Source organism: Myodes glareolus, chromosome 6, assembly GCF_982192425.1.
Source record: "Myodes glareolus chromosome 6, mMyoGla1.1, whole genome shotgun sequence".
In the NCBI taxonomy this organism is placed as follows: Eukaryota; Metazoa; Chordata; class Mammalia; order Rodentia; family Cricetidae; genus Myodes; species Myodes glareolus.
The window spans coordinates 103046050-103059516 of record NC_142031.1 but is presented as its reverse complement, the minus strand read 5'-3'; the positions used below and the strand labels follow the sequence as shown (position 1 = coordinate 103059516).

The following is a 13467-nucleotide window of genomic DNA, read 5'->3' as shown; positions in this document are numbered from 1 at the left end:
TTTTGGCAGGATTTTGTTTTATGTCACTTTACTATATTCTACTTTATGGTACAAGGATTGAGCCCAGGGCTCAATTTCAGACAGAGGGCCTTACACCTAGTATAACATATACACAAAGTTACAACTTGATCCCTAGCAAGATGTTGTATACTAAATCCAAGAAGCCATCAATCCAGACTGTCAGCTTATTCCACAGACTGAATTGCCTCCTCTCCATGTATGGTTATATCTATTTGTTTCTTTCCTTACTTATTTGCATATTTATCTATTACTTTTTGAAACAAAGTCTCACTCTGACCAGGCTGGTCTTGAACTTGTGATCTTTTCACCTCAGCTTCTAAGTGCTAGGATTACAGGTGTGCACCGTTATGTCTAGCTGCCATTTCAACTTAAGCTTCATATTTCCATGGTTACATTAGAGGTGGAGTGATGCAATAATAGTGGTTCTATTGTGCCTTGTCAGCACAGAGGTTTGATAGTTCATTTTAGAAACTTTTTGAAAGATGCATTAACTCATTGATGGAAAACATTAACACACAGCTTGTGCATTGGGAGTCTCTGAATCTTCTGCCTTAAAGCCCTTCCCTTGCTATTTCTACCAGCCCAGGATTCTTACTCAAGTCTTCTCAACCCCATCCCTTTCTACACTGAAATAATGCCCAAATCCTGTCTAGTTAGCAGTTTGATTTGGTCACATTTCATGACCAGTATCCAGCAAGTCTAGCTGCTTAAAAAATAATAAAATAGTTTGTGCTTGCTGAATTAAGTATCACTATTGATATTAGAATTAGAATATTTATACAAGCTCTAGCTGTAAATTTCTCTCCAAAATTCTTTCTCCTTTGCAATCTTTGCCTAGAAGTTTAAAATTCCCAGAAAGTGGTCATAGATATATTTCTTCTTTAAAAAGGCGGTAATGTAGAAGAGGAAGAGGACACTTCTGCCTTGTTCTTGGCCCTGAGGACTCTGTGGGTAGGTCTAAAAGATCAATTAGTATGAGGAAGATTATCAAAAGAAATGCATATAAGTTTTATTAAAATTACATGTACCTAGGAACAAGATAAGTCTGAAGAAATGATAAAAGCATGGTGCTCTATACTTTTAAACAAAAAAATACGTTTTTGAAGAAATGATAAGACTAATGGGTGGATAGACTCAGGCAGTAACTCTTAAGGATATGAGTAGGAGGAGTGTGCATGCGTGAGTGTGTGTGCGTGTGTGTGCATGCGAGTGTGTATGCACACACGTATAGCTATGAGGGTTACTCCAGTGAGTATCCATATGTGTTCCTTACAACTCCCCTTACCATTCGACTTTCTTACTTCGATATAGGGTGACACCTTTCCTTTGGCCCTTCAATTTTGATTGCTTGCTGCATGTAGAAAGAAATAGACCAGATAATCTGTTCAATAGTTATCATGTTGTTAGGTAATGTCAGCACTTGGGAGGTGAGGGCAGGGGGATCAGATATTCAGGATTCTCCTCACCTACACACAAGATCAAGATTAGCTGGACTACATGAGTACTACATGGACTACTAAGTCTGTCCTAAAATTTCAAAACAAATTGACTAACTAACCAACTCTCAGAATCAGACCTACTATTAAACCAAATGAGAGAGAAATTAAATTTTTGCGATATGTGAAAAACAAAACGAACAAGGTCTCATTTCTTTATTGATCCGACTCAGCAGGAACTGGAAAGAAATATCAGGCATAGCTGATCATCTGTAGATATAAATAGCCTGAATAAAATACCATTCCCTCCAACAAGGCAACAGAGGAAAACCCTGGAAGAGTTAGTTTATAAAATGAAAGAAACCTTTGTCAACCAGAGAATTCTCTATGTTGGACTCTGTGTGCTGACAAAATTCACACTCAACCTGGTACTAAAATTTTCATTTTAAATACCCCCAGTATTTTAAATTAAGGTAATTCCCATTGAAGTTTTACCTTTTCTTCAAAAAGCTTGCCGTCAAACAAGCAGAAGATGAAAATATAGTCTTGATTTCTCTGTAAATATAATTAAAAAAACCAAAATCACAAGTGGACAGAGTGTCCAATCTTCTGAAATTGTGAGGTAACATTATCATATACCTGATTCTCAACCTGTGGATCATGACCATTGGAACTATTTAGATATTTCCATTATGATTCATAACAATAGCAAAATTACAATTATGCTGTTGCAAAGAAAATAATTTTATGGTTGTGAGTCACTACATTATGAGGAACTGTATTAAAGGGTTGCAGCATTAGGAAGGCGGAGAACTGCTGCCATATACACATGTGCTGTGTCATACTTATAGCTAGCCTAGGATTTGTGTGGCCTGTATGCTGCAGGCTAGAGACACTTAAAGCCTCCTTTATCTTATGTCTGAATAAAAAATAGAGCTTCATGTTCATTATTAATATCCAGTTATGAATATATTACTTGTGATTTCTACCTAGTCTCACTAAAATGCTTCATAGTTGATTTTCTAGCCATTTGAATAAAATCCACCACACCGAAGACCTAAATTCTGAAATGCTAGTGAGTTAGCTATGAAAACCTGCAAACAATGCAGCTTACTGTTAAGAGTCATTTCTACATCTTCCTTCCTTAGAAAGGTATGTGGGGTATACATTCTCTCTGTAGCTCTTGTATACTAAATAAAAGACTAATTATTATGCACATCAATGGCTGATCCAACCAAGAAGTAGTAAAAGAGAATCACACCCAAAATAAAAATTTTGCCATGACAAAGTCAAACCTTCTTTCTTAGAGCTAGGACAACATGATCAACATTTGAGAAACATGGGAGTGGCTGTGGGTCATCAAGCTGGGTCACCTTTCGGCTTCTTCACGCTCTTTCTTTCTTTTTGCTGCTATCCACTTCTGTACCAGTGACTGGTTGATTCGATTAATTTCTGGCAGAATTTTCATGGAAACACTTGTAGACCTAGGATCCTTCAAGGAAGAAATTAAAGGCAAAAATGACCAGGAAAACGCCACATGTATTGAGTAACAATCAATAAAGCACCTGGCACACACGAGCCCTGCCTTCTTGGGCAGATGTTTGGACCCTTGAGCTTTGACATCAGGATGGCCTGAACGTTTGGCTTCCTAACTTGGGCCATTTCGCTTGATCTGCATTTTAAAAAGTGTAATAGCACAAGAAACATTGAAAATAGAGACTGAAATGAGCGCTTATAGATCAAAATTCATCTTACCATTATTCACATGGCCACAAGAAGAAAATAACACATGCCAATCGGTAGGTGAATGCAATTTCAATATGATAAATATAGAATATGCAATAAAAATTATTTAGCATTGAAAAAAATTGATATACTAATATAAGATGGATATATCCTAAAATATGCTCAGTTCAATAAATCAAATCAAAACAGAAGGCATTATGTGATTCCACATATGAAAAGCATGTCCATATACCAACTTTGCAGAAAAAACAGAAATTGTCTAGGACTGAGGAGGTGGGGGGAGTGAGGAATTATTGTTTAATAGATATCAGGTGTCTGGGGTGATTAAAAGGTTTGAGTGGTAGTGACAATAGTTGATGGCATTATGAATGCAATTAATGCCACAGAATACTGTAGGCAATGTGTTTTAAATGGTAACCAGTACCACATATATACATCTTATATGTAATTTCAGATAGGGCCTCACTATATAGCTCAGACTAGCCTGAAACTTGAAATCCTCCTACTCAGCCTCCCAAATACTGGGTACTTGGTGTGTTTTATATATTTTTAAAAGAATAAAAAAATTAAAGTGGTTGGACACAGGGACACATGCCAGTCATCTCTGCACTCAGGAGGCTGTTGTAAGAGGATCCTAGTGCCAGCTCAGACTAGATACATAGTGAGAGCTTGTACAAAAAGATGAAGAACAGGGAGTGGCTTTAATGTTTTGCTGCAAAGTGTACCTCTGGCTCTACTGAACTGGTCAGGAATGGCAACATTCTATATCATTTTGCTTTTCAAGAACCAAATAAAATCCTCTTGAAAAATATTTGTAACCAGTATGCTTCAAGTCCTCCACCCCATACTGGTGATGGGGTCTGAGTCAGGACTTTGTTCTCATAAGCAGAGGTGCCACTGAACCACACCTCCCCACCCTACCTGTGCTCCTTGATCTAAATCCTGGTGACTTTGTAGTTTATCAAAGGCAAGATTTATTTTCTCTTACATCCAAGGATCTCAGTACAAGGTGGCACCCCCTGCTGGCACTTATGCGTCATTTATTTTCTTCAAAGTCCTTAGCTTCTCTGTATACATGACATCAGACTGTGCCCTCTGCCCCCCCTTTCTTGGAAACTTCATCGGTCCCTGTCGCTTGTGTGCGCGCCACTGCTCCTCTCACCACGCTTCCTGTCGTCACTCTTGGCAACTTCAAAGTTGATGAGAGCCATCTATCTTTTACTCCAATATCCCAGCTCCCAATCTCGCCTCCACTCCTTCCTCTCCTCTTTTTAGCTAGTCAAGACCTGGATAAGGTTTCTAAAGTGAAATTATTGACACCTAGGGTTAGAGAACTCTTTGTTGTGACATCTCCTACACTAGTACGATATTTAATATTACGGTTCCTAGCCCTTACCCACTAGATACCAGTAGCAGTCATCGTCAGTGTGCCAACCTAAAATGTCTGCAGAGTCCTCCACATGATTGTTAGGATACTTAGTCACACTTATTTGAAAGGCCCCACTTTCCTTCCAGGGCATCAGCTGGACTATCATTAAGAATTGCTCCATTTTAAGCAACCGTTTGCAGCAGTCTTTCTGCCCATCACAAAACGTTTTCTTGATTCATTTCCTTAAGATGAAGCCCTGAATCCAGCATTGTTCATGCACTTTGTGATCATCATCATCCTCTTCAGTTCCCTTAGCTCCCAGGATTCACTACACTAACCACCCCACAGCTCCTTTATGCCTCCCTTATCGAACTGTGAAATTCCACATGTTCAAGTCTGGATTACTCCGAAGTCAATTTCCAAAAGGCGAACGCCACTAAAGACAGCTTCACAGCGTGCTGACCAATCACAATCAGTGGTACACATCTTCCTTCGCCTTTTCTCACATAGCCTGCTTCTCTCACGCTCACATCCGCCTTGGTCATCAAGCAATAAATGACCACCAACTCACCCCATTCACAGTCACAGCGGACTGTATTTCTGCTCTGGCATCTCAGTTCTCGACTTATCATAATTGTTGTCAACTTGACATAAAGCTTAGGGATTCTCAGCTGAACTGACTCTATCAGATTGCCTGTGTGTTTTTTTTTTAATCTCTAGACCATTTCCTTGATTAACAATTGAGTGGGTAGTGCCATCCCCAAACAAGTGAGCCCAGGATGTATAAAAATGGTAGTGAAGCAAGCCAGTAAGCAGTGTTCCTCCATGGTCTCTACTTCAGTTCCTGTCTCTAAGTTCCTGCCATCAGTTTCTACCCTGACTTCCCTTCTCTATGGAATGTAAGCTGTAAGCCAGTTCAACCCTTTCCTTTCCTATTTGCTTTTGGTCACAGGGTTTATCCCAGCGACAGAAAAACAAACTGATTCTGCACTGGACTTTTGCACTAGGTTTTCTTCCTACTGCTCTGGAACATTCTTCTGTCACTCCTTCAGAGAATCATGGGGAACCCTCCTGTGATCTTCTAATTTATCTTTCTGTCAAACCATCTCAGTTGTCACCAGACTTCCTCTCCTCCTCTTGTTCTGAGCACACCCCAGGCAGATTTCTTGCTCTCTGTTAAAACAATGCAATCTTCCTTTCTTTCCCTTTCCTTCTTTTTCCTTCCCTTCCCTTCCCTCCCCTCCTCTTACCTTATTTTCCCTCCTCTTCCCTTCCTTTCTGTGACCTCTGACTTGACTTTTGCACACCGTAGTTTCCCTAGATAAGCTACTTCCTAGACCCCGTGCCAGGAATTTTGCTTTCATGTCTCCTTTACTCCTCCTCTGCATTCTAAACACCCACAGCCTGATTTTGTACTTCATTCTCCCCTCTGTTCCAGGCATCTCCCCTGTCCCATCATTCCTCTCTTCTTTTGTCCTAAATCTTATCCCCACTGCCTCCATCCATTGCCTACCATCCCCACTTTGGAGTCAAATCCAGGGCTTTTGCATGCTAGACGCGTATTCTCCCATGGAGCTACATCTCCAGCCCTCTGTTCATTATTTGAGTCAAGGTCTTAAGTTGCCCACTCTTCTAACATTCAAAACCATTCTCTTAGAGGCATACATTAATCTAGTGAGAAATCTGAAAACATAAAAAATATACCGTCTCAAACCCTAGCCTGAAATTAAGGGAAAGGTGTGCATAGCTCAGGGGAGAGTGTTTGCCTAACATATACAAAGCTCTGGGTTTAGCTTCCCAGCACCAGAAAAAGAAATAACTCCTGAAATCTAGAGGGAAAAAAAAATAAGTTTAAAAATAAATAACACCTACTGATACCCGATGAGTTGTAGCAAAGTTGGCAAATGTTCCAGCAAAAATGTCTTTGACTTGAATATTCACGAGGTCTAAAAAGGTTAAAAAAAATGTTCAGAGTTTTACCTGGAAAAAATTAATCTATACATAACTAAGTCAAATTATTCATTTGTCGGAAATTTACACTCTCCTAATTTTTATTACAAATATCATAAAAATTTAACTTTGACCAAATCAAATGTTACTTATTCATTCAATAAACATTTTTGTTTCTAGGCATTTTCACAATGAGTTGGGGTTGGCATGCTTAGGCATTTGCTTAAATATATCAAAGCATGTTGTCAAGATTATTAAGTAGCCAACTTGACGTCTTCCTTTGTATTGGTTAAGTCTTTAGAAACGATTACCCATACTCCAGGGGGTGAGGAGTGCAGCAGTTTAAAATTAAAGAACTAAGAACCATAAGCATAATTCAGTGTTATATTGCCGAAGAAGGCTGAACAGAATGACTTCTTTAGCCGTGCTGGTGGGAGCACTTGTACCTTTTGCAGAGAGCAGGCAGGTGACACCAGAGTTCTCTGCTGGGGCTTCCTGGTGGGTTAGGTTGCTTGTGAGACTTGGTCCATGGCCAATAGATACCACCTGACCAGTGGTGTAGACATATGCAAGAGTATGATAGCTGCAACATAAAGTACAAATACAATGATATGATATTCCTGAGTTCAAGGAAAAACAAGACGATAGATTTACCTTCACCACTCAGCCAGCTGTCTTATTACAGTGCTAGTGTTGCAACAAACTAGGTGACGTCACTACAGGTGTCATTAACTTACTAGTAGTATTAGCAATGGGGATTTATTATAGTTCTATCGTGTGGCTTTTTTGTTTTTATTTGAAATCAAGTCTTACGTAGACCAGGCTTGTTACTATCTCTCCACGTCACACAGGATAATCTTCACTTTCTGTAACATGAGGGCTGGCTTGTTGGGGTTTCTGTCCCGCCTGGTACCCCACAACCGGCAAGCCCCAAAGAAAATCACACAGAGGACTCCATAAGATTATAAACTGATTGGCCCATTAGCTCAGGCTACTTATTAGTTCTTATAACTCATGTTAGTCCATTATTTTTATATATGTTAGCCACACAGCTCAGTACCTTTCTCAGTGGGGTAGCTTACTTCTTGCCTCTCCGGTGGTCTGGGCAGAACTGGTGGAGGGAGCTTCCTGCTTCCCAGAATACTCCCATTCTCTTTGCTCCACCTCTACTTCCTGTTTAGTTTTCCCGCCTATACTTCCTGCCTGGCCAATCAGCATTTATTTAAAACATGATTGACAGAATACAGACAATTCTCCCGCACCAACTTTCTAATCCTTCTGCCTTTATCTCCCTAGTGCTGGGCTTAGAGGCATAGCTCACCACCTCCACACCTGGTACCACTAACATGTCTAGTGCATGTGGTTGTGGGGAATCTACTCCAGGACTTGGTGAGTGCTAATAAAGGGGTTAAATTCTTCCACTCTCACAACTGAATTCAGGTTTCGGATGCCTGAGAGCTGCAAGGGCCCATTTATCCACAGCATCCTTGCATTCAGAGATAAGGGACAGAGCACAGACAAGGCCTTAGTCAGTGCCACAATATCTCAAGGACAAATCCAGCAGCCCCCTTCTGAGTCAGGTCTGGACTTGCTCAAGCTTGTGCAAGTATGTCCAAAAATGGTAAAACTAAACCTCAGCCAATTAAAAGTATACTAGAGTATCTGCTGCTTGCTTAACCAACAATGTATGAGATGAGTACTGTCCCTGAAACTCCCCTAACTGCTTAAGAGGACCTGTGTGCCTTTGTTCATGGTTATCATTCTGTACAAGAGGCTGACCCCACATATACTGGTTGTTTCTGCAGAATGAACACTCTCTGCTCTTGCATACTATTTGAGTCTGGGGTCTTCCTTCAGCATTTTCTTGGACCCTTACTCTACCAGTAGGGACTCTACCAGCTTAGCTATGTATCATGTATTTTATGTATTTATTCTTAATTTTTAAAACTTAGCATGTAAACCAGGCTGTGGTAGCACATGCCTTTAATCCCAGCACTCGGGAGGCAGAGGCAGGAAGATCCCTGTGAGTTCAAGGCCAACCTGGTTACAAGAGCTAGTTCCAGGACAGACTCCAAAGCTACAGAGAAACCCTGTCTCGAAAAACCAAAACCAAAGCCAAAAACAAAGCATGTAAAATATTAGGTTGCATCATGATGCTCTCAAATGTTTTCTTTTGTTGCTCCTCTTTGCCAGGTGTGCTCACACCTCTCTGTATCCTTCTTCTCCTGCCCTCCCACCCCTGTAGCAGCCTTTCTGCCTTCATGTTACAAGCCCTCCATTGCCCTCCTTTCACAATATGTCTTTTCTCCCTCTTTTGGTCCCCTTTATAGTTTCATGACATATCACGCTTTCACCCACATGCATACATACAAACAGTAAAAGCGAAGATTTGCCTGAGAGAGAACATGTGCTTGTCTGTGTTTGAGTCACCTCCCTTAATATAGTAATTTCCAGATCTATTCACTTTCCTAAAAATTTCACACTTCATTTTTCTTGATAGCTGAATAAAATTCTATTGTATATGTGTATCACATTTTTGTTATCAATCGTCTATCAAGGGATGTCTAGGCTGATACAATTTCCTTGCTTTTGCAAATAGTATGCAAGTATTCATGGTAAAGTATGGATTCCTTTGGGTGTGTGCCCAAGAGTGCGACAGCTGGGTTCAATGGTAGTTCTACTTTTTAAGTGTTTGAGAAATCTCCATGCTGATTTCCATGGTGATGGCACCAGTTTACACTCCCACCAGCACTGGATTTCTTTTTTCCATCCTCACCAAGATTCCTTGTGCTTTTGTTTTTAATAATAACCATTCTGACAAGGGTGAGGTGGAATCTCAAAGGCTAAAGATGGTATCCATGTTTACAGGTCATTTGTGCTGCCTACAGAGAGAACCATGTGCTCATTTCATGACCCTTTTCTTAGCAGTTTGAGGTTTTTTCCCCCTATGTTCTAGATCCTAGCCCTTTGTCTGAAGTAGCTGGCAAGAATTTCCTTTCATTCTGTTGGCTGTCTGTTCACTCTGCCAGTAGACTCCTTGCTTCCAAATGCCATGCAATTCAATTTGTTAATTCTTGGAGCTGCTTCTGTTCTATTGGAGTCCTGCTCAGAAAGTTCTACCATGCCTGAGTCATGAAGGATTTTCCTCTTGTCTCCCTCTAGCGCTTCCAGGGGTTCAGATTTCAAATTAAGGTCTGTAATCCACTTGAGTTAACTTTATTCTTTCTCCTGTATCTGTACATGGATGGTGTCCAAGCATGTAGGTATGCATGCCCACATGAGTGTGGGCAAATGTATGTGTGTGTTTGTGGGAGCCGTAGGCTGATATCAGGAATCTTCCTCCATCACATTTATTCCTTATTCATTAAGATGGAAATCTATTAATGAGGCCAGGAAAAGACTGCTGAGATGACTAGTCTCTGGGGGGTACCTTGTCTTCGCCTGCCAGGGCTGGAATGACAGGTGGACTGCCATACCCGCCCCTGGCCTTTATGTGGGTTCTGGGGATATGATCTCTGGCCTCATGCTTGTGCAGAGAGCACTTCAGTCCCTGGGCTACTTTCCAGACTAACTTTGAATTAACTTTTGGGCAGGGTGAGAGGAATAAATCTAATTTCATTTTTATTCAGGTTGATAGTCACTTTTACTAGAGCCATTTTTTCAATACACTGCTGTTGTTTTTTCCCAATAAAGAGGTAGGTAGCTGTATCTGTGTAAATTTATCTCTAAGTCCCATATTCTATTCCATGCGTTCTAAATTCAAGCATTTTATTTTTTTAAAGTACTGGGATAGATACAGAAATAGTCAAATTGCCCTCATAATTAAGCTATCTAAAACCGTGAATATATTCAAATAGTCACCATGTTCTGCATGCATGAGATTAATGTGTTTTATCAACTTAAGCAGACAAACACTACCACCTTTGCTACTTAACTCTCTCCTACCCTCTACTCATAGTAAGGTGGTCTATATATACTAAACTTCTAATGCTTATTTGTTACAAAACTGTTATCATAAATGAAAATTTTAAATTAAAATATATTTAAAAGAAGCAATTTTTCAAAAAAAAAAAAAAGCCGGTTGGCAGTGGCGCACACCTTTAATCCCAGCACTCAGGAGGCACAGGCAGGTGAATCTTTGTGAGTTTAAAGTCAGCCTGGTCTACAGAGCGAGTTCCAGGACAGGCTTCAAAAGCTACAGAGAAACCCTGTCTTGAAAAACATAAATAAATAGATAAAAGTGTAGCCACGCTTTGGGTTTCTTTCTTCTTTCCATCCTTCCTTCCTCCCTTCCTTCCTTTCTTTTTTTCTTTCTTTTTTGATATTTTGAGACAGAGTTTCTGTGTGTAACAGCCTTAGCTGTCCTGGAGCTGACTCTGTAATCAAGCTGGCCTTGAACTCACAAAGATTTGCCTGCCTCTGTCTCCCGAGTGCTGGGATTAAAGGTATGTGCCAACATTGTCCAGCTTGTTTTAGTGTTTCTAAGTAATAATCTTAATATTTTCTATTAAAATGTTTTTAAAAAGCTCAATACCTTCCACACTCTATCATCGAAACAGGGCCATCAATTCCTTCCACGAGCTGTGGGCCTCTTCTCTCACTTCGGGGGCTGTGCTGTAGCTGCCCAGAGCTATCTCCAAATGTAAACACTTTCCCATCCTGTTTAAAAATAAGGAATCAGATTAATTTCATGTTTTAAAATATAACTATCACAAGATGAAAGCAATATGTGAAATTGATTTGTATATTTTATAAGTTGATTTATAAACTTCCATACATTTATTCCAAAATTATCTATATTCATTTATAAATTTCCAAAAACGTATTACAAAATTATCCACCTTATTATTCCAAAAGTTATTTATAAATTTATCTATGAAATTTCCTTTAAAATTATGCACAAAATATTAAAAATACATTATACATTTAAAATTGCTAAGAGAGAGGCTGGAAAGATGGCTTAGCACTTAGGATCATGTACTGCAGAGGACAGAGTTTGATTCCTAGTCCATGTCAGACAGCTCACCACCTCCTGGAACTCTAGCTCCAGGGAATCTGAATCCTCTTGCACTTTCACTCACTTACACACGCACACACACACACACACACACACACATACACACACATACATACACACACACATATACACCACACACACACACACATACACACACACACATACACATACACACACATACACACACACACATATACACACACACATACACACACACACTTCTAGATTTCTCTTGTCAACTAAGATTAATATCATTCAAACAACTGAAGTCATGGTTTTAAAACAAGGAATAAAAAAAAACAAAATAATTTGGCGGACTAGGAATATAGCTAAGTGGTAGAGAGCACTTATCTTAATTCCTAAGGTCCTTCATTTTATCTATTGAAATCATAGTAGCTAGTAGTAATAATGCTATTTAAAAATCATTTGGCATATAAACTTTCTTTCTGGCATTGAAAATTAGCTCCAAAAAGTCAAGGATTCTACCATTGATACTCTACCTGGTCCTGCAGAATACACTCTTTAAACAAGCATTTAAGTTATAGAAATCATTTTCAAGCCTGTTATTTATGATGATGAGACCTCTTTGTCCCATTAGAATACACTGGACAGCCAGGGTAAGAGGCAGAGGAAAACACTAACCAAACTGGCTTGTCATATCAAGCAAGGAATGGGATGAAGTGTGTTCTTGTCTGTGGAGTGGGTTATTGAAAATGATGCCATAAATTTTTCTGTGCACCTGCACTGACAGTGATAAATGGCCTACAATGGCTCCTACATTTGCTTCTACTATGGTATCTTGAGAAAGTTCCTGATTTATGTTCAGTTTTCCACTTTAGACATTTGCACATTAAGTAGGTATGTTTTAATATTGAAATCCATCTTATGTCATATTTGAACATTTGTGTTTTTAAATTCATAAATTTAAAATCCTAATTTCTGGGAACTGGAGAGATGACTCAGCAGTTAAGAACACTTGTGTCCCAGCAGAAGACATAAGGTCTGTTCCCAGCACCCATAAAGAGTCTAACAACTGTCTGTAACATCAGTTCTAGGAACTCTGGACCCCTCTTCTGGCCTCCATGAACACTGTGTGTGCGTGTGATGCTCAGACATACAGGCAGACAAAACATTCATACCCACAAAATAATTAAAACAAAACCTAAATTCTATTATAGTGCTATTAGGAGGTAGACTGGGGCCTTTGGTAGATGATTCAACCATGAGGGTAAATCCTTCATTGGTGGAATTATTCTCTTTATAAAAGAAGACTCGAGAGAGGATACTCTGACCCCTTCCACCACATGAGAACACATCAACTGTCACCTAGCAATCAGAAGGGTACCCGTCACTATATGTAAGTCTGCTGGAGCCTTGATCTTGGACTCCTGGCTTCCAGAGCTGTGAGAAGTATGTCTATGAGCACCCCAATTGATAGGACTTTGTTACAGTAACCTGGACAGACTCAAATCACTTGTTTTTAACATTAGACAGTACACGTATTATTTTACCATTTCTCCAACGTCTAAACAGGAGAAGCACGTCTTGAATTACCTGGGTAAGCACTGCAGTGTGCTCGTAACCACAGCTGATATAAACCACACCCAAACTCTTCAGGGCACCAATTGAATAAGGCTTGTGGATTTTCACTGCTGAAAGAAAGCAGACTTTCTAAAATATAAGAGAAAGACTCAGAGACCAGCGTGGGCTACAAAGTGAGACTCTGGTGTGCGTGTGTGTGTGTGTGTGGTATGGTAGCTCAGAATTCTTCATAATTCTATAACTTTTGTAGTATCCACATCTCTGTCTTATAGATCAACAGGACTTTAAAAGTGAAAAATTCAGAAGTATTAAAAACATGTTTGAGGGGCGGAAAGTCACACTTTAACACTTATTTCTGGAAACCCTTAACTTTCTAGAAAATATCA

At 39.7% G+C, this 13467-nt stretch overlaps 1 protein-coding gene across 5 annotated transcripts in view; it reads right to left on the bottom strand.

The window, feature by feature from the left end:
* The window catches only part of Herc6 (HECT and RLD domain containing E3 ubiquitin protein ligase family member 6), a 57416-nt gene that overhangs the window by 32865 nt on the left and 11084 nt on the right, over positions 1-13467 (bottom strand). For 4 of the 5 annotated variants that reach the window (XM_087907456.1, XM_087907454.1, XM_087907452.1 and 1 more), the window contains 6 exons: positions 13094-13191; positions 11057-11181; positions 6969-7105; positions 6445-6518; positions 2831-2949; positions 1953-2012 (listed from right to left, as the gene is read on the bottom strand). In XM_087907456.1, the coding sequence (XP_087763582.1) occupies positions 1953-2012; positions 2831-2949; positions 6445-6518; positions 6969-7105; positions 11057-11181; positions 13094-13191 (613 nt within the window). The remainder of the gene's footprint in view (positions 1-1952; positions 2013-2830; positions 2950-6444; positions 6519-6968; positions 7106-11056; positions 11182-13093; positions 13192-13467) is intronic. The other variant, XM_087907453.1, reaches the window with a different exon arrangement.